Source organism: Liolophura sinensis, chromosome 11 (assembly GCF_032854445.1).
Source record: "Liolophura sinensis isolate JHLJ2023 chromosome 11, CUHK_Ljap_v2, whole genome shotgun sequence".
Classification (NCBI taxonomy): domain Eukaryota; kingdom Metazoa; phylum Mollusca; class Polyplacophora; order Chitonida; family Chitonidae; genus Liolophura; species Liolophura sinensis.
In genome coordinates this window covers 10536642-10555642 of record NC_088305.1, presented here as the reverse complement: position 1 = coordinate 10555642, position 19001 = coordinate 10536642, and the positions used below count along the sequence as shown (strand labels likewise).

Genomic DNA, 19001 nt, shown 5'->3' with positions numbered 1-19001 from the left:
CACATTTAAATTTGGCCATTACAAAACCTTCAGTGAAATGCATAATTTATTTACTTATTTCTATGTAAAAAAAAAAAAATTTCTGGTGACTATAACTACGTGGTTAGCTATATATAATGTAACCTCATCATATATTCAACACTTTCTTGCTTACACTCAGCTAATGTGAGAAAATGGACAGACATGCATGTATACAGAGATCCTTTCCTTTATATTTTAAATATTTAAATTTACCCTCATTCTTAAACCTTTTTCGACCGCTCCTGTAACCAATATTTTGAAACATTTTGAGAGAGCTATGGAGGCAGACTACAAAGTTTGCATATTTAGTGACACAAACCAATCATTTTAGCATCATTTTCATAATAGCTGTATGCTTAAATTTGACTGAAAAAAGTGCTTTAGTGGTTGAAAATGTTGGAAGATTTACAGTAGCTAATTCTATAAAAAAAATCTTTACAAAATCAGTGAAAGCATGAACTTCATTTCTAGGTCACCTTTTTCTAATCTAATGTATGCTCACCTCTTGTTGTAGGAAGGGTCTGTGTAGAGCGCCGGCAGGGGAATCCCCTCCTCCTGAGACATGGCATACAGACCTAGCAGGTGACGGTCACAGCCTGGCACAATACAATGTGATCAATTACTTGATAAGAGTTAAAATATCTCACATATATCATATCAGTCAACGGTCTCAGTGTGACATATGACCCAGCAGATGACGGCTGCAGTCTGGCACAATACAATGTGATCAATTACTTGATAAGAGTTAAAATATCTCACATATATCATATCAGTCAACAGTCTCAGTGTGACATATGACCCAGCAGATGACGGCTGCAGTCTGGCACAATACAATGTGATCAATTACTTGATAAGAGTTAAAATATCTCACATATATCATATCAGTCAACAGTCTCAGTGTGACATATGACCCAGCAGATGACGGCTGCAGTCTGGCACAATACAATGTGATCAATTACTTGATAAGAGTTAAAATATCTCACATATATCATATCAGTCAACAGTCTCAGTGTGACATATGACCCAGCAGATGACGGTTGCAGTCTGGCACAATGCCATGTGATCAGTTTTTTCATAATTTGACTTATTTACTAACACTGTTAAAAAAAACCCTCCCACAAACGATGGCAGTCAAAAGTCTTGTGGGTGGAGGGAAACAAGGAGCTCCAGCAGGAAATAACAGCACCTCAACAGGAAATAACAGCACCTCAGCAGGAAATAACAGCACCTCAGCAAACCTCCTGACTTAAAAGCCGTAGCTACAACAGCAAAAAAGCTAGATTTGATTTGAATTATTTATCTGACTGGGGTTTTAGGGTGTACTCAAGAATATTTCACTGATAGGACAGTCTGCACTATGGTGGGAGGGAAGCGGAGGAAACCCACTACCACCCACAGGCATCCCCCGACATACATGTACAATCGTAGCGGAGCTACATGCAGATTTGAAGCTCATTAATGACCTAAGTGTAATTACTTGGGTTCTGATGGGTATCAGCAATGATAACGCTTTAGCTGAGTGTGCCCGCAAAAGCAATGTGGGGTTATGGGAGGTCTATTTTCAAAATTTTTGATATTTACCAGCCTTAACATTTAATTGTTGATTTAAAAAAACGCGTTAGGGCCATTCCTCAACGCACTTTGCTGAACTAAGTAGGCCTGTAAATCTACTTAAAAATGGCTGAACACGTCAATTTCTGGTGTGCATTAACGAGAATGTGACACTTATTACTACTCCTCCGCGTATAAATCCATTCCAGAGTCAAAATTTTGTTGAATTTCAGACATATTTCCTTCTCACTCCTTGAAACAACTTTGTGCTGTCGTGGCAAGTCGGGTGAACTAAAATCTCGGTTCCGCATGCCAAAAGATACGAAAAATCAAACTAACAAGACAAGACCGTCCAATCAGTTTTAATTGACAACTTTAGCAACAATTTCATCAGTCATCATGGATGTAGAATAGAAAGAACAATCTGCCCAGTCCGTCGAGCAAGAAAAATGAATTCTAAAGCCTTGCCGCTATCACTGTGCATATCTGCTTCGTTATCCGTGTTTTCTGCCCGTAACATCAGACACAACCCGGACTTTGGATGCACCCGATGTGTCGTGCATACACACCGTGATTTTAACGAGAGAAAAGTCAACATTTTATCTGGTTTTCTGCACATAACTGAAGTTAAAGCTGATTGAAACTTGCAGGAGTGATCAAAAAGACCCATGTCTTCTCAGTCCACACCAGAAATCGGCATGTGCCGCCGTTTTGGATTTAACAGACAACTTCGTTCCACAAAGCCCCTTGTTGCAAGGATCTACCACATTTTTTAATTCAATGATGAAACGATGAGGCACATAAATATCAGAAACTGTTGAAAATAGGCCTCAATGTTTAATTTAATTGAACTAATGTATATGTACTTACCTTAATTCCTCAACCCTTTCCCATATAAAAGAACAACCTTTTTGGTTTGATTTTGGGGACAAAACTACACTGGTTCAATTTACAGGGCTTTACAAAAAGTATAATCGTATACTTACTTATACTTAAGTATAAAAGTCTACACAGAAAAATGCCTTCAAAATATGCTTGAATAAACACCTTGCAAATATGTGAAAAAGAAATACAGTAGACTGATGAAATTTACAACAGTATATGTTCCTTTAAGCATGTTCGTTGGCAAAACCCTGATGTGACATCACTGGTCCCAATATGGTCAGAAAAGTTGCTTCAGATTCCAAAGTTTCAAACGCATTTTACTGACTTGAAAAAATTTTAAACTTATAAATTCAACTACCCTAAATGACCATAAATTTCATCCATGACTACCTTACCCATTTTTTCCTGATTCTGAGAGCTCTACTGATTTAGAAAGGTGTTTTGAGGTTTGCTTGGAACATGAGCTGATACTCTACTGGAAAATTGTAAGTTTTAGCACCAAAATAATATTTTGTGACATTTATTTGCCTCCAAAAATGAAATTTTGTGGGTGAAATGTTTTTTTTCAAAAAAACAGTGTTTACATGTAATGTTTTTTCATCTGACATATACTTCACATCTGGCGTTTTTTGCCTTGAACCTATACAAACACACATGTACACACTATGTGTCTTACCATTATTTTCCTGTGCTTCAGCCATCAGTCTGTTGTGTTTATCCACAGCCTGGTTAAACAGATACAGACGGGTTTGCCACTGTGGATAAACAAACATGAACTATGTCAGCGTTTGTGTGTAAACACACAGAGATCTGTTTGTACAACAATGTGTACAGTATGCCAAATAGCAGACCTACCCTATCAAAGGACTGATTCTGTACAACTGCATCCACATACCGTGTAACTGTTAGATTGCTCTCTGGTGGGAAAGTCTGCCAGCAACCTAATGATGGTCATGGGTTTCTCTCAGGCTCTACACGGTTGCCTCCCACCATAATCCAATAAAATCTCAAAGACGCTCTACCACAGTTTTCACAAAAAAATTGACGTTTGCTGATCCAATAAAATCTCAAAGCGGCTCTATTGTAGTTTTCACAAAAAAAATCCATCTTCACTGATCCCATAAAATCTCAAAGCAGCTGTACCGTAGTTTTCACAAAAAATCCATGTTCATTGTGTTTGCCACGAATAGCTAAAATTATTGTCTTTCAGTAAATTTCTATAGACTCCTATCTGCACTATTTACAACGTTAAAAATGTTAAAATTTGCTTAAAAGTCAAACATTCTATAAATTTTAGTACCTTTATTACCGATTTTGAAACACGTCACACATGCACAGGTAAGGCTGATATTTCGTGAAGGTAACAACTGGGCTATTATAAAATAACAACCAAATAAAATTTGATTGAATTTGCGCTGATGTATTTTCTGCTATAAATCTCTGGTATAGCCTCTTTCAAACCTCAATATTCTGATTAGTCATGTGATCAAATGAATGACAGGCAGACCAAAAGTGTTTCGAGAGTCGTTAGCACGTTAACAGAAAGTCTGTTTGGTTTTCTCGACGTATTGCTTTGAACATAGGGAATACGTCAGTTAACATTAAACTTCATGCGTGTTGCAGTTAATGGACAAGCTGATGCCTTGACTAGGGTCACTGCTGTTTTCTTACTGAGGAGTTGTCAGCCATGGACTGTGTCCAGCGTAGCGTCTCTGGGGTACATGCCCTTACAGTCTCGGTTCTGCCGTGCCAAAACTTTCGAGTTGTTCCTGTCTCATAAGTAGGAGCTGGTCTGTGGAAGACACAGAGATTAAAAATAATGCTGATGAAAACATTCATTACTGCATCATCCATATAAAGTGTCATGCATTCAAACATTTCCTTCAGCAATAAACCTATAAACTGCTACTGGTTTCTTTCAACAAAAATTCCTAAAGACTGTTGGTTTCCTTTACCAATACTAAAGCAGCCAATGTCTGGAGCCAACTCCAAAACTGGGGAAAGTTGAATAAAGAAAGTTTCCTCCCAAAGTTTTAAATTGTGCTTGACCTTCACCAATTTTAGTCAAAAGTCATTCAAACTACATCCTTCATGTAGATATGGTATATACCAAGTTTTATCAAATTTGAAATTAGTCTACTCAGAAATTTGGAAACAGGATTTTCAGCAAGTGTGACCTTTCGATGACCTTGACCTTTGGCCTCCGTATGATCTGCATGAAACAGATTTCCCCAGGTCAGCATATAGGTCATTTACAGAACACGGATTAAACCCAGAGCAGCGACAACAGTGTGATATGTAACAGTCTCACATAAGCACTGAAGTATGGCCTCTCTTCAATTTACCTCATAAATACCTTATAATAATAATAGTTCATGTAAATGAATCAATCACAGCAGTTTACACACTACCTGGCACCCTGACTTTTGTGGAATTAGATAAAAACAAATGCAGTGTTGTTAACTGCAATTTAGTAGAAACCACTGGTCTAGTAATACTCAAAATATTACATACAAATGTACTATAAATCAGAGTTCATGAGGTATGGGAGTAATCTGCTAAATAAAACGTGGCAGAGACAGCAGCAGTGGCGGAGAAATCCCAACAAAAGCTACAAGCAGCAACAGGGAGTCTCTGTGGGCTGGTGCATAGCATGCTTGCACAGGACAATGACACAGGAGGCTTTCACCAATGTGGTTGCTATGAGTTCAAGTCTAACTCATGTTGGCTTCCTCTGTGTTTGTGCATGACAAGTTTGCCAGCAATCTGCCGATGGTCATAGGTTTCCCTACAGGTTCTGCTCGGTTTTCTCCCTCCTTAATGTTGGCTGTCATTGTACAAGTGAAATATTCTTGATAAAGGCATAAAACACCAATTACATAAGTAAATAAATGTAAGTATTTCCCTTCTGTGACCTGACTACAGGTGAAATTTTCTTGCATACTTTTTATACATCCTGTAGTAGGCCAGCTGAAGCGCCATCTGTACACACGTGTCTGGGTGGACTTTCACTGATTTCAGGAGAGACTTGCCGAAATCCGTAAATGTAGAATTAAACACTTCCAGATTATCAGCCTACAACCAAAATTTTACACATTCAAAATGTAAAATTATCACGTCATTTGCTGAAGGCAAAGAGAACACTAAAATAAAGTGTGTAGTTTAAAGCCATTTTTATGCCCCAAGAAAAAGCCCCAGATGCAATTTTGTACTTTATAAGTTTGCATGTTAAGAAATAAAAACTGAAGTTGAAAAGTCTTGTGCTCTATTTGGTCTAAGCTACATGTATACCTATATGTCAAGTAAAATAATGATTCTTGTACTTTTAATTTAATCTTGGGCCTATTTATAGACATGTTGGAGTAAAAATAAGACAGCAGTTAGGCTTTGTCAGCTCTCATTTTTATAAATCAGGTGCTGTCAACGATGTAGATGGTGAACAGTTCTTAAAACAACAATTTTGGGAGAAAATTGTAGGGCAAGAGTGGCTGTGATAGAAAAAAAAATTGTTTTTCTTAATGAAGAGCCTCCAAGGAAAGCAATCAACATTAGCCGGTATTTTGATCCTTCATATCATGTAAACCTTCTTTTAATCTATACATGCTTTGAAACTGCATTGTTTTTTTAACATTTAAGATGTTATTAGTTTGAAATTCTAGCTTTTATAACGTCTTAAAAAAAATGACAACATAATGCACCATTCAAATCTTGGATCACACTATAATTAACACTTAACAAAGTCTTAAAAGAAACTTTCAATAAATTCATTTATTAACACTTCTCTAGCTTTATGATACAGAAGCCTCTCACCAAAGCGGTCACTGTAAGATCAAGTCCAGTTCATGATGGCTTCCTCTCTGGCCGTAAGTGGGAAGGTCTGCCAGCAACCTGCAGATGGTCGTGGGTTTCCCCTAGGCTCTGCCCAGTTTCCTCTCACCATAATGCTGGCTGCCGTCGTATAAGTGAAATATTCTTGAGTACGGAGTAAAACACCAATCAAATAAACAAATAAATTAACACTTCTAGAAAACTTAGTGAAAAGTGAGTTTTAGCTTTGTAATATATTAGGAATATTACATAAAAAAAAGTGAAAAATAATTAAGCACTTACAAAGCTTCTGTTGAGCAGCTTGGCTTTGCTGATGGCATCTGTGATGACATCATCGATGACAAACACCAGTTCATCTGGATCAGGGAGGCTCCGCAGGGTGGTACTGCCCTGAAATCAGTTCAAGTCCAGAACAACAAAACCTAGAGTATTACATATAATGTTAGCGAGGCTCCATAAGGTGGCATTGTACTGAAATTAGCAAGTTCAGCACAAAACACCTAAAATAAAACGCATGATAACAGGTAGGCTCTGCATTGTGATGATGTCCTGATGTACAAGACACCACGTATATTACACATACATGTAATGTTAGGGAAGCTCTGTAGGGAGGTGCTCTTCTGAAATCAGTTTCACTATAAATTACTTAACCTAGAATATTGTTCATTTATATATTCATTCACTGGAAATTGTTTAAAGCAATGATCAAGAATATTTCACTTATTCGATGAAGGTCAATACCAAGTTAGGTGACTTCTAATTAAGATTTCAACATCAGCAGTTTTGGTACTTCTCTAACTCTAGACTCAGCATACCCTAATTCCTCAACTTTTTCACATGTTTTTCACAAAGAGCAACTTTTAGTGCAATTTTTGCAAATTTTTAATAAGAATTAGATGGAGACAAAACTAAATTGGTTGGACTGGCCAGTTTTGGGGCTTCATAAAAGTATAATTTGTCAGTCTAAATAGAATAGTGCCTTCAGAATATGCTTAAATAAACACCTTGCAAACATGTAAAATGATTGAAGAATTCCAATGACAAACAGACCAAATAGCGGCACGCCCAGTGTCAGTGTATGTGTACTGTGCATATATGAATCATTGTTTCCGGTGTCTTTGGCATGGTGTTCCAGTGAGGCAGCACTGCAAATACATGTATGCTGGTTTTGGAACTGCTCTGCTATCAGGAGAGACCATTGTGAAATGATCGAAACAATGCTGATAAAGGCATTCTGACAATACTGGTAGCTCACCTGTAAGACTGCATGCTGTTCAAGTCATGTGACACATTCAAATACTGACCTCTAAACCCCCAAAAAAGTAGAATGATTGACACTGTCATACACAGACATTAGCCTCTAAGTACTGTAAAGTACTTATTATTAGCACGAATTTATTTTCGCAGATTTTTCTGCAAAAATATGTCCGCGGTAATTAATTTTCGCATATTTAAGAGAATATTGAAAAACAAATTTTAAAATTTTCCAAGATATAATATATCCCAAATTATTCAAGCATGTCAAACAGGCATCATCACATGTGACTTTAATCCTCCTTTGCTTCCTGTGGTGTCACTAATCCACGTGATCTGAGTTGGAGATTAAAACAATGGGAGATGGATTATCACAAATAAAAAGATTACTTTCGCACCTACTATGAGCAGTACTCAAACAGGTGTCACTTCTTTTCGAATCATCGAGTGTACTTTTGAACACCCGGCAAAGTGACCTGTTACCTTTTGATCAGTTAAATGCAAAGCATATGAATTCACCATTATCGGTGCCAGTCACTTTTTCTTTATCATGCAACACGGTAAGTTTTCAGTTTAAATCATCCTCTGTAGCAGGTCAGAAACCGCAAACATTGCCGTAGCTGTCACATGGGCATTGTGTTGTTGTACACATGTCACAGTTTGTTAGAAGCTCATTCATTGGACGACAGGAGAGAGACAGCCAATGGGATAGCGTGTATCAGAGCAACATTCATTAGAACCCAGCACATGCTGGTATTTACTTTTCTTTCACTTTACAGGCAGAGGGAAGATTGATCAAACTAAAGGCGAATAAACTCCCACTTTGTTTTATACCCACCAAGCCTTAGCACCAGAGTTTGTATATATTTAAATCATCAGTTTCCTTCCGTGCTGTTAAAAAATTAAGCTGTCCTGTCGGGCTTTCTTGTCGCAACTCTAGTCACCCTGGATTTCACTTCGTTATGACTACTACCTGTAGCATATGATTCAATATTGGATATTTTTTTTTCGCTGGAACTATTTTTTGTGGTAAATTACTGACCACGAAATCCGTGAAAATTAGTTCCAGGTGAAAATTAAGTACTTTAGAGTATATCGTGCTAAGATTTTGCTATTAAATCAACACGATAGACCAAAATTATTATATTGTTACAACTACATGTATGACTGTTTATCGTATATGTAAGGATTGTAGAGCAGAGACTTCATATGTTAAGGACCGGCCTGGATAGTATAGTTGGTAGAGCGTCCGCTTCGGGACCGGTAGATCCAGGATCAATCCTTGATTGAGTCACACCTAAGACTTTAAAAGAGGAAGTTGTAACTTCCTCGCTTGGCGTTCAGCATTAAGGGGATAGTGCAATGACTGGTTGACCCGTATCAGTATAATGGCTCGGGCGGGGCGGCATTACTTGCCCTCGGTAAGTCGTCTCAGTGAAGCAGCACTAAATAAAAGAGCGGTGGAAATCCGTCCTGCAACAAGGAGGCACATTACACGTACATGCACCCTAATGATTCCTTCGTCGTCATATGACTGAAAAATTGTTGAGTACAACGTTAAACCCCAAGTACTCACTCACTCATATGTTAAGGAGTTGTAAATCATTGAGGTGGTAAAAGATACTGTGGGGAGTTAGTACACAACTTTACCACAGAGGTCTCTGATATGTAAATTGCAATGATTGGCTATACGTCAAAAAACTTTTAACAGTCTGGACACCAACACCGAAAACATCTGATCCCCTCCCACAATACCTCTCCTTACTTTGTAAGGGGAGCTGAAAAGTTGTTAACCACCAAACAGACAGACAGACAGACAAGCACACATCACACTTACGTGCCATTTCCCTTTATAATACTTTACACACAAGTCCACGTAGAATGTGTTAGATATCATAACCATGGCTTCAAATGGTGCATGCTGAAAAGAATAAGGAAAACCAAATAATGTATTAGCTCTGGTAAAACACTACAGCTTTCCCAAGCAGATATGCAGTTTTTAGTCGCTCCATTTCTGTGCAAAATGATGTTGAGTTACTTCAAAAAAACTCATCATGTAATGATATACTTTCTTACAATGCCTTAGGCCCAGTTGTTCGCACATGTATTAGCTAATATTTGTTTTAAGTATACTTGTTTTATCTTATATTTAAGATTTTAGCCAAACCAATAGACAATGCAGTCTTCCAAAGTCAAAGTAGAACAGCAGCATTTTTAGTTCATATCTAATACACTGTTACGCAATTATTTTGGGGTAAAGTACAAAACTGAAAACTTGGCTTGAAGTTAAATCTGGTATTAAGTCTTAAAACAGTTTTGAACAACCAGGATGAGAAATTCAGGGCAAGGGGAGGTAATTAAGACGATTATGAGACTTGTGGAGTTCAGTGCATGTACCTTTAGTGGCCTATCCTAATGGTTAATTGTGGATTCAAAATAGGGCTTGTACTAATAGAGATAAATACAATACAGTGATTATAGATAATTTCTATACAGTGGCTCTATCTGCAGATAAATTTACGACAGAAAGGTTGTATGTGTTGATAAATTCACTACACAGTGGTTGTTTCTGCAGATAAATTCACTACAGTGGTTGTATCTGCAGATAAATTCACCACACAAAGGTTGTATCTGCAGATAAATTCACTACACAGTGGTTGTATCTGCAGATAAATTCACTGCACAGTGGTAGTATCTGAAGATAAATTCACTACACAGTGGTTGTATCTGCAGATAAATTCACTACACAGTGGTTGTATCTGAAGATAAATTCACTACACAGTGGTTGTATCTGCAGATAAATTCACTACACAGTGGTTGTATCTGCAGATAAATTCACTACACAGTGGTTGTATCTGCAGATAAATTCACTACACAGTGGTTGTATCTGCAGATAAATTCACTACACAGTGGTAGTATCTGAAGATAAATTCGCTACAGTGGTTGTATCTGCAGATAAATTCACTACACAGTGCTTGTATCTGCAGATAAATTCACTACACAGTGGTTGTATCTGCAGATAAATTCACTACACAGTGGTTGTATCTGCAGATAAATTCACTACACAGTGGTAGTATCTGAAGATAAATTCACTACACAGTGGTTGTATCTGCAGATAAATTCGCTACAGTGGTTGTATCTGCAGATAAATTCACTACACAAGGGTTGTATCTGCAGATAAATTCACTACACAAAGGTTGTATCTGCAGATAAATTCACTACACAAGGGTTGTATCTGCAGATAAATTCACTACACAGTGGTTGTATCTGCAGATAAATTCACTACACAGTGCTTGTATCTGCAGATAAATTCACTACACAAGGGTTGTATCTGCAGATAAATTCACTACACAGTGCTTGTATCTGCAGATAAATTCACTACACAAGGGTTGTATCTGCAGATAAATTCACTACACAGTGCTTGTATCTGCAGATAAATTCACTACACAGTGGTTGTATCTGCAGATAAATTCACTACACAGTGGTTGTATCTGCAGATAAATTCACTACACAGTGGTTGTATCTGCAGATAAATTCACTACACAGTGCTTGTATCTGCAGATAAATTCACTACAGAGCCCACAGCTATCTGCATGAGCTGGGCTTGGACTAAGAGTGCTTGTATTGCTTAGAGGTGCCCACATGTAGCTTATGCTAACCACCAGGTCACGGTGGCCCCCTCCTCTCCCCCACCCCCCTTTTGCAGAAAAACTTGTTCCTGTGAATCTATTTGCACATGTATTCCTAACTGTATGTTAGATTGGCAGACAAATCCCTCACACAGTGGCTGTACTTACGTCGCAGTTCGAGGCCAGCAACCCATTGTTGAACACCACCACAGATGTAGCTTTATCAAACCATCGGTTGGTGGAGTCTCCGGCCATTCCATGCTGGGATATCTGAAACCGTAATAATACACCACTCACATTAGAACATTTAGCCATTTAGAGGACACAACAAATTTGTTTATTCAGTATTGTCTGACAACATATTTGAAAACTGAGGAATGACAGTTGATTTCAGGCTTTCAGTTTTCAAAAGGCGGTGTGGCAGAGGTACACCACTGATGTTTTATACAGGCAAATATTCATTTAATGAGTCACCTCAAAATATTGTGCAGACCATTCCAAAGTTAAGAGTAAAACATAAAAAAATATACCAAAGACTATAAATTGGTATCTGCTGCTGCCTCACTTGGCGCTCAGCACTGAGAGGTTAGAGCAAGGAAACAAGACTGATTGACCCGGTGTCGGTATAATGTGACTAGGTGGGGTGTCATGTCTGGTGTCTCACTTGGCGCTCAGCACTAAGAGGTTAGAGCAAGGAAACAAGACTGATTGACCCGGTGTCGATATAATGTGACTAGGTGGGGTGTCATGTCTGGTGTCTCACTTGGCGCTCAGCACTGAGAGGTTAGAGCAAGGAAACAAGACTGATTGACCCGGTGTCGGTATAATGTGACTAAGTGGGGTGTCATGTCTGGTGTCTCGGCACGATACTCTGCAGCACTTTAGCAGCATGGGCTCATCCTGCCACAAGAAGACACAGTAAATGTACACGCTTCTAATGACTCTTCAACGTTGTATGAAAAATTGTTCTGTACGTGTATGGCGTAAAACCCCAAGAATGCGTGCTGTAATTCTTCAACCTTTTTGTATGTTTGCAAGGTGTTTATTCAAGCATATTCTGAAGACATTCATCACTGTTGACAGATACAATCATACTTTTTGTGAAGTTCTGAAGCTGGCCAATCTAACCTGTGTAGTTTTGTCTCCAAAATCAGACTTAAACTAGAATGGATCTGCGAATAGCAGATCCTAGGCCGGGATCCCGGATCGAATCGATGACATTTTCCCCAACCAATAATACACGGCCCTTGTAACAACAAGTTGATGTAAATGTGCCGAATGTGGTAAATCTGTTTTATGACAAAATTGCACTTTTTCATGGTAATTGGCGATAAAACCGTGCGTCGGAGAAAGAAAAAAACACCAGACTCGTGATCGGAACATCCAACTACGCCTAGCAGCCTACTTAAAACCTTGAAATTCACAACATTTTCATCGCCTGCCAAATTGGCTAAGCTTGGATCGAACTCTGACATGACTGACAGGCGTCAGCGGTAAGAGAAAAGAAAGAAAGAAGAAAAATCATAGTTTGTACTTTTATGTCTCAATCCGCGACCTGCCTTGCACAGACTCACAGCTCTACTGATATCTAGGCCGTTGTTAGAAAGTCAACACATGGACCAGGGCATATGGTGATGTCTGCCAATCACCCTGGCCTGGTTAGCATATAGTAAAGAAGACAAGGCCTGCGCAAAACAAACCTAACTTTTGCAGGTCCGCGTCGTTTGCTGTTGTAGTTAGAACTCTACGTCATTTTATAGAGTACTGTATAGCTGAATGTCATCCTACAACCGTTTCGGGAGATCACGGACAGTGTAGCCGAAAGCATCAGGTCAAATACTATAAATCCAGTCCAGTCCCCATCTAACTCCATTTTTAAAGCAATAGGATTCTCATCTTTTTCTAAACAAAAAACGGTGTTGTCATTTAAATGATTCTAGCGAGAAAATTATTGATCGGAGCTCAAATCCGTTGACCAATGCTCAAAAGAGCACGTCTTGAGCTACAATTTCGTGCAGGTTGCATGTTTCTAGCTCCCATAGTTCTCGAGTTACAGGCCATTGAAATTACGTCACTTTTTTGAGTTTTTTACCTATATCTCAAAAAGTTACACAGATATGCAAAAAATACAAGCAGATTCGGAATCAGCCGCTCAAGATACATCAGAATACGTTGAGAACAATTGAGATTTCAGAACTTTTTGTGACGTCACAACTTCGACCAATGGCGAGCTTCCAGAGTTTTGACCGCAAGTGAACCATTTTTGCAAACTTTAAAGAACTCGTAACCTTCTAGCCGCATGTCAAATTTGAAAATGATCGGTTCAGTGGTTCTTGAGAAGATTTTTAAAGGTTTTACCCAAAAATCAATATGGCGGCCGAACCACGTGACATAGCAAAAAAATGGAGAATTTGTCCCGAGATATTCACCGCTAGAATATGTGTGCAAAATTTGGGACCTCTATGTTGAACGGTGTAAAAGTTTCCTTGCTAACAAAGTCGGTGAAAAAAAAAAAAATAATAATAATAAGAAAAAACAGAAAGATTACAATAGGGATCCCGTTCGGGAAGAACGGGATCCCTAAATATGCAAAAGTTGTACTGAAAATCACTCTTTCATAAGTGAAAAGGTTAAGGAATTAAGGTACATACATTCAAATATGAATCTGTAACATTTCCTGCCTAAAATAATGTGAGGCTCAGCTGTGTAGTTTCTTCCTGCCTTTGTGATGATGATTTGTTGTATTGTAGTACATATACTCATGCATTACAAAAAAAAAAAAAGTCCACCCAGCTTGGACCTGAGTTGTCCATCGGCCACATGTACATGATTTCCAGGATCATCGTACACCCTACCCCGCACCCACCCCTCCAAACCCCTCCATCACAACGCCCCACCTACCTCAGTTTCATCCTTTGGGGAGACATCCTCAAGTACAATCACCATTACAGCCTTCTGAATTGTCTCCAAGAGTCGCCAGTTATCGGGGTGGAGCGCTATCAAGTGGTTCCTCATCTAAAGAACACAAAATAACATGCAAATTCAGAGAGTCTTTATCTCATGCTATGTATGTATATGCAAAAGTTAAGTATAGATCAAGCGGCTTTTAGAACTTGATCTCAAGTTTATAAAACACAAAACAATTTGATCACATATCCTAGTCTGCCACTAAGCAGATCATTCCTCCTAATTTTGAGAGCTCTAGTTTTGAAAGCTCTAATTTTGAGAGCTCTAGTTTTGAGACCTCTAGTTTTGAAAGCTCTAATTTTGACAGCTCTAATTTTGAGAGCTCTAATTTTGACAGCTCTAGTTTTTAGAGCTCTAATTTTGAGAGCTCTAATTTTGAGAGCTCTAATTTTGAGAGCTCTAATTTTGAGAGCTCTAATTTTGACAGCTCTATTGATTTTAGACAGGTGTTGAGAGGTTTATTACTATGATTAAGATGATATCCTACTGGCGAAATTTAAGGTTCAGCTCCAAAAGTAATATCTTATGACATTTATTACCTTCAAAAGTACACTTTTTTGGTCAAAATTTAAAGTCCTTTAGGTTCTTAGTGCAGTTATTGTTTGGAAAACAATGGATGACCAATGAGAATGTTGAAAGTAATTAAATACAGACATCCTATGCGCAGGACATGACACACTTTCAAAAGTGTATTATGTATGATAATGCTTAGCATGTGTCTATATCGGAGACTTTCACTGAAAAATCCATATTCATTTATCAAATGAAACTTTCTGGATTTACCATGATTTATTTATTTAGTTGACTGGTGTTTTACGCTGTACTCAAGAACATTTCACTTATACGACTGCCCCCAGCATTATGGTAAAACCCACAACCATCCGCAGTAGATTTACCGTGCATAGCTCAAATTATTACCTTGAAGTAAATTATTACATTTCCGATTCTTCAGTTTAAAAAGCTTCATGAATATTCACAAATATCACCTATTTTGAGTGGGTGCTTGGCATTTAATGTCATACTTAACAATTTTTTAGTCATATGACGACGAAGGAGTCCTTAGAGTGTATGTAATGTGCCCCTTGTTGCAGGATGGATTTCCACTGCTCTTTCATCTAGTGCTGCTTCACTGAGACCACTTACTAGAGACAAGTAAGCCGCTCCGCCCTAGTCATTATACTGATTTGGGTCATTCAGTCATTGTACTATCCCCCTAATGCTGAACGTCAAGTGAGGAAGTTACAACTTCGTCTCTTTTAAGGTCTTAGGTGTGACCTGCCCAGGATTGACTATGAATCTACCGCCCCGAAGCAAACGCTCTACCAACTGTGCTATCAGGGCCGGTTTACATATTTTGAAAGGTCACACATTCTGTCATTTTATGAAACTATTTGTTTGGGCTATTCTAAAATAATAGCAGAAATTTGACTGGACTTTTGCTGACTGATTTTTTTGGCCAAAAATCTCTGGTTATGACTTCTTAAAACCAGGTTCTGGAGATTACAAAATAATGAGATATAACAGGTCTAAAATACAAAATCGGCCAAATAACAGTCTACACAGCCCTCTAGTTCTTACAAAAATATACTTCACAAAATATTTATGGATTTATTATTCAATGTATAAAGCCCTAGTTGATCAAAAAAAACAAAAACAAAAAAAACAAAACAGCACAAATTCTAAAATCAACACTTTTAGTGGACTCAGCATGACAGAGTAACAGGTCCTTGAAGGCAGCATACCTTGGCCCATGTTGTACGCATATCTCCAGTAAGGGCCCCTACCCCAGGCCCAGGGGGAGATGCCTCGCACTTCTTCTTGATCCTCTCAAACTGTCGCTGGATTTCAGGGGCTGTCAGGATTTCCCCTGAGTTGTCAACAAGCTCAAAACTGAATATTTGCCCCCTACAGAGGACCACAAGATGGGTAGGACTGTCCCCTTGTGATTCTGAAACAAGAAACACAACATATTATTCGATATGTCCGCTTTTGACTCTGAAACAAGAAACATACATGTCATCTATCATTTGATATGTTCCCTTGTGAATCGGAAACAAGAATATATAATGTAACCTTTGCTATATCCCTTCGTAACGCTGACACAAGAAACGCAATGGATCATTTAACATGTCCACTTGTAACTCTTAAACAAAAACACAATGTAACATTAGCTGTGTCCCCTTGGTAACTCTGAAACAAGGAATACAATCGATCATTTGATACATTTATCTTCTTGTGTTCACTTGTGGCTAAACCAACAAACACCATGTTACATACATGTATCCCATGATACCTGCATGTCCCCATGTTAGTCACATATACAGGGCCCCATGTTAGTCACATATACAGGTCCCCATGTTAGTCACATATACAGGTCCCCATGTTATACACTTATACATAAACAGTACATATCACCTAATATGCTCCCTTTGTGACTAGGAAACAGAAAAAGGCACTATATCCGAAATGTACTGGAAACGTCACATATATGACAATGAAATCCCCTATCCATCAATCAATCAATTAATTTTTTACTCCCAGTAGACCCAATCTGCAACACAGGCTGCTGTGTTTACCTGTTTGGAAGTAGAACTTGAGCTGATCTCGTTTGATGCCAGGTATTTTACAGGTGCTGAAGGGCCTCTGGTACTGGTTCATGCAAAACACACGTCCGTCTCGTGCCTTGTCCACTCGCAGACGTTCTCTAAAAACATGAGTTTCACTTTAATTACATTTATTTTAAAGGATGTGGTGGGAGTCTGCAAATCTTGTAACCACTCTGCTGGTGGATGTTTGACACATCACAACCATTCTGATGGTGAGTGTTTGACACATCATAACCATTCTGATGGTGAGTGTTTGACACATCATAACCATTCTGATGGTGGATGTTTGACACATCATAACAATTCTAATGGTGGATGTTTGACACATCATAACCATTCTGATGGAGGGTGTTTGACACATCATAACAATTCTGATGGTGAGTGTTTGACACATCATAACCATTCTGATAGTAGGTGTTTGACACATCATAACCATTCTGATGGTGGGTGTTTGACACATCATAACTATTCTGACGGTGAGTGTTTGACACATCATAACCATTCTGATAGTAGGTGTTTGACACATCATAACCATTCTGATGGAGGGTGTTTGACACATCATAACCATTCTGATGGTGAGTGTTTGACACATCATAACCATTCTAATGGTGGGTGTTTGACACATCTTAACAATTCTAATGGTGGGTGTTTGACACATCATAACAATTCTGATGGTGGGTGTTTGACACATCATAACCATTCTGATGGTGAGTGTTTGACACATCATAACCATTCTGATAGTAGGTGTTTGACACATCATAACCATTCTGATGGTGAGTGTTTGACACATCATAACCATTCTGATGGTGGGTGTTTGACACATCATAACCATTCTGATGGTGGGTGTTTGACACATCATAACCATTCTGATGGTGAGTGTTTGACACATCATAACCATTCTAATGGTGGGTGTTTGACACATCTTAACAATTCTAATGGTGGGTGTTTGACACATCATAACAATTCTGATGGTGGGTGTTTGACACATCATAACCATTCTGATGGTGAGTGTTTGACACATCATAACCATTCTGAAGGTGGGTGTTTGACACATCATAACCTTTCTGATGGTGGGTGTTTGACACATCATAACAATTCTGATGGAGGGTGTTTGACACATCATAACCATTCTGATAGTAGGTGTTTGAGACATCATAACCATTCTGATAGTAGGTGTTTGACACATCATAACCATTCTGATGGAGGGTGTTTGACACATCATAACAATTCTGACGGTGAGTGTTTGACACATCATAACCATTCTGATAGTAGGTGTTTGACACATCATAACCATTCTGATAGTAGGTGTTCGACACATCATAACCATTCTGATGGTGAGTGTTTGACACATCATAACCATTCTGATGGTGGATGTTTGACACATCATAACCATTCTGATGGTAAGTGTTTGACACATCATAACCATTCTGATGGTGGATGTTTGACACATCATAACAATTCTAATAGTGGGTGTTTGACACATTATAACCATTCTGATGGAGGATGTTTGACACATCATAACCATTCTGATGGTCAGTGTTTGACACATCATAACCATTCTGATGGTGGATGTTTGAGACATCATAACCATTCTGAAGGTGGGTGTTTGACACATCATAACCATTCTGATGGTGGGTGTTTGACACATCATAACAATTCTGATGGTGGGTGTTTGGCACATAACAATTCTGATGGTGGATGTTTGACACATCATAACTATTCTGATAGAGGGTGTTTGACACATCATAACCATTCTGATGGTGAGTGTTTGACACATCATAACAATTCTGATGGTGGGTGTATGACACATCATAACCATTCTGATGGTGAGTGTTTGACACATCATAACAATTCTGAAGGTGGATGTTTGACACATCATAACAATTCTGATGGTGAGTGTTTGACACATCATAACCATTCTGATGGTGAGTGTTTGACACATCATAAGAATTCTGATGGTGAGTGTTTGACACATCATAACCATTCTGATGGTCAGTGTTTGGCACATCATAACCATTCTGATGGTGAGTGTTTGACACATCATAAGAATTCTGATGGTGAGTGTTTGACACATCATAACCATTCTGATGGTCAGTGTTTGGCACATCATAACCATTCTGATGGTGAGTGTTTGACACATCATAACAATTCTGATGGTGGGTGTTTGACACATCATAACAATTCTGATGGTGGGTGTTTGACACATCATAACAATTCTGATGGTGGGTGTATGACACATCATAACCATTCTGATGGTGAG

The 19001-nt window shown here is 38.5% G+C and overlaps 1 protein-coding gene across 1 annotated transcript in view; it reads right to left on the bottom strand.

The window, feature by feature from the left end:
• The window catches only part of LOC135477857 (peroxisomal carnitine O-octanoyltransferase-like), a 29611-nt gene that overhangs the window by 4970 nt on the left and 5640 nt on the right, over positions 1-19001 (bottom strand). Inside the window, exons 4-13 of the mRNA XM_064758063.1 lie at positions 16712-16839; positions 15878-16083; positions 14070-14183; positions 11337-11438; positions 9377-9460; positions 6568-6675; positions 5402-5532; positions 4129-4249; positions 3134-3212; positions 524-617 (exon numbers count right to left, since the gene is read on the bottom strand). Coding sequence (XP_064614133.1) covers positions 524-617; positions 3134-3212; positions 4129-4249; positions 5402-5532; positions 6568-6675; positions 9377-9460; positions 11337-11438; positions 14070-14183; positions 15878-16083; positions 16712-16839 — 1167 coding nt within the window. The remainder of the gene's footprint in view (positions 1-523; positions 618-3133; positions 3213-4128; positions 4250-5401; positions 5533-6567; positions 6676-9376; positions 9461-11336; positions 11439-14069; positions 14184-15877; positions 16084-16711; positions 16840-19001) is intronic.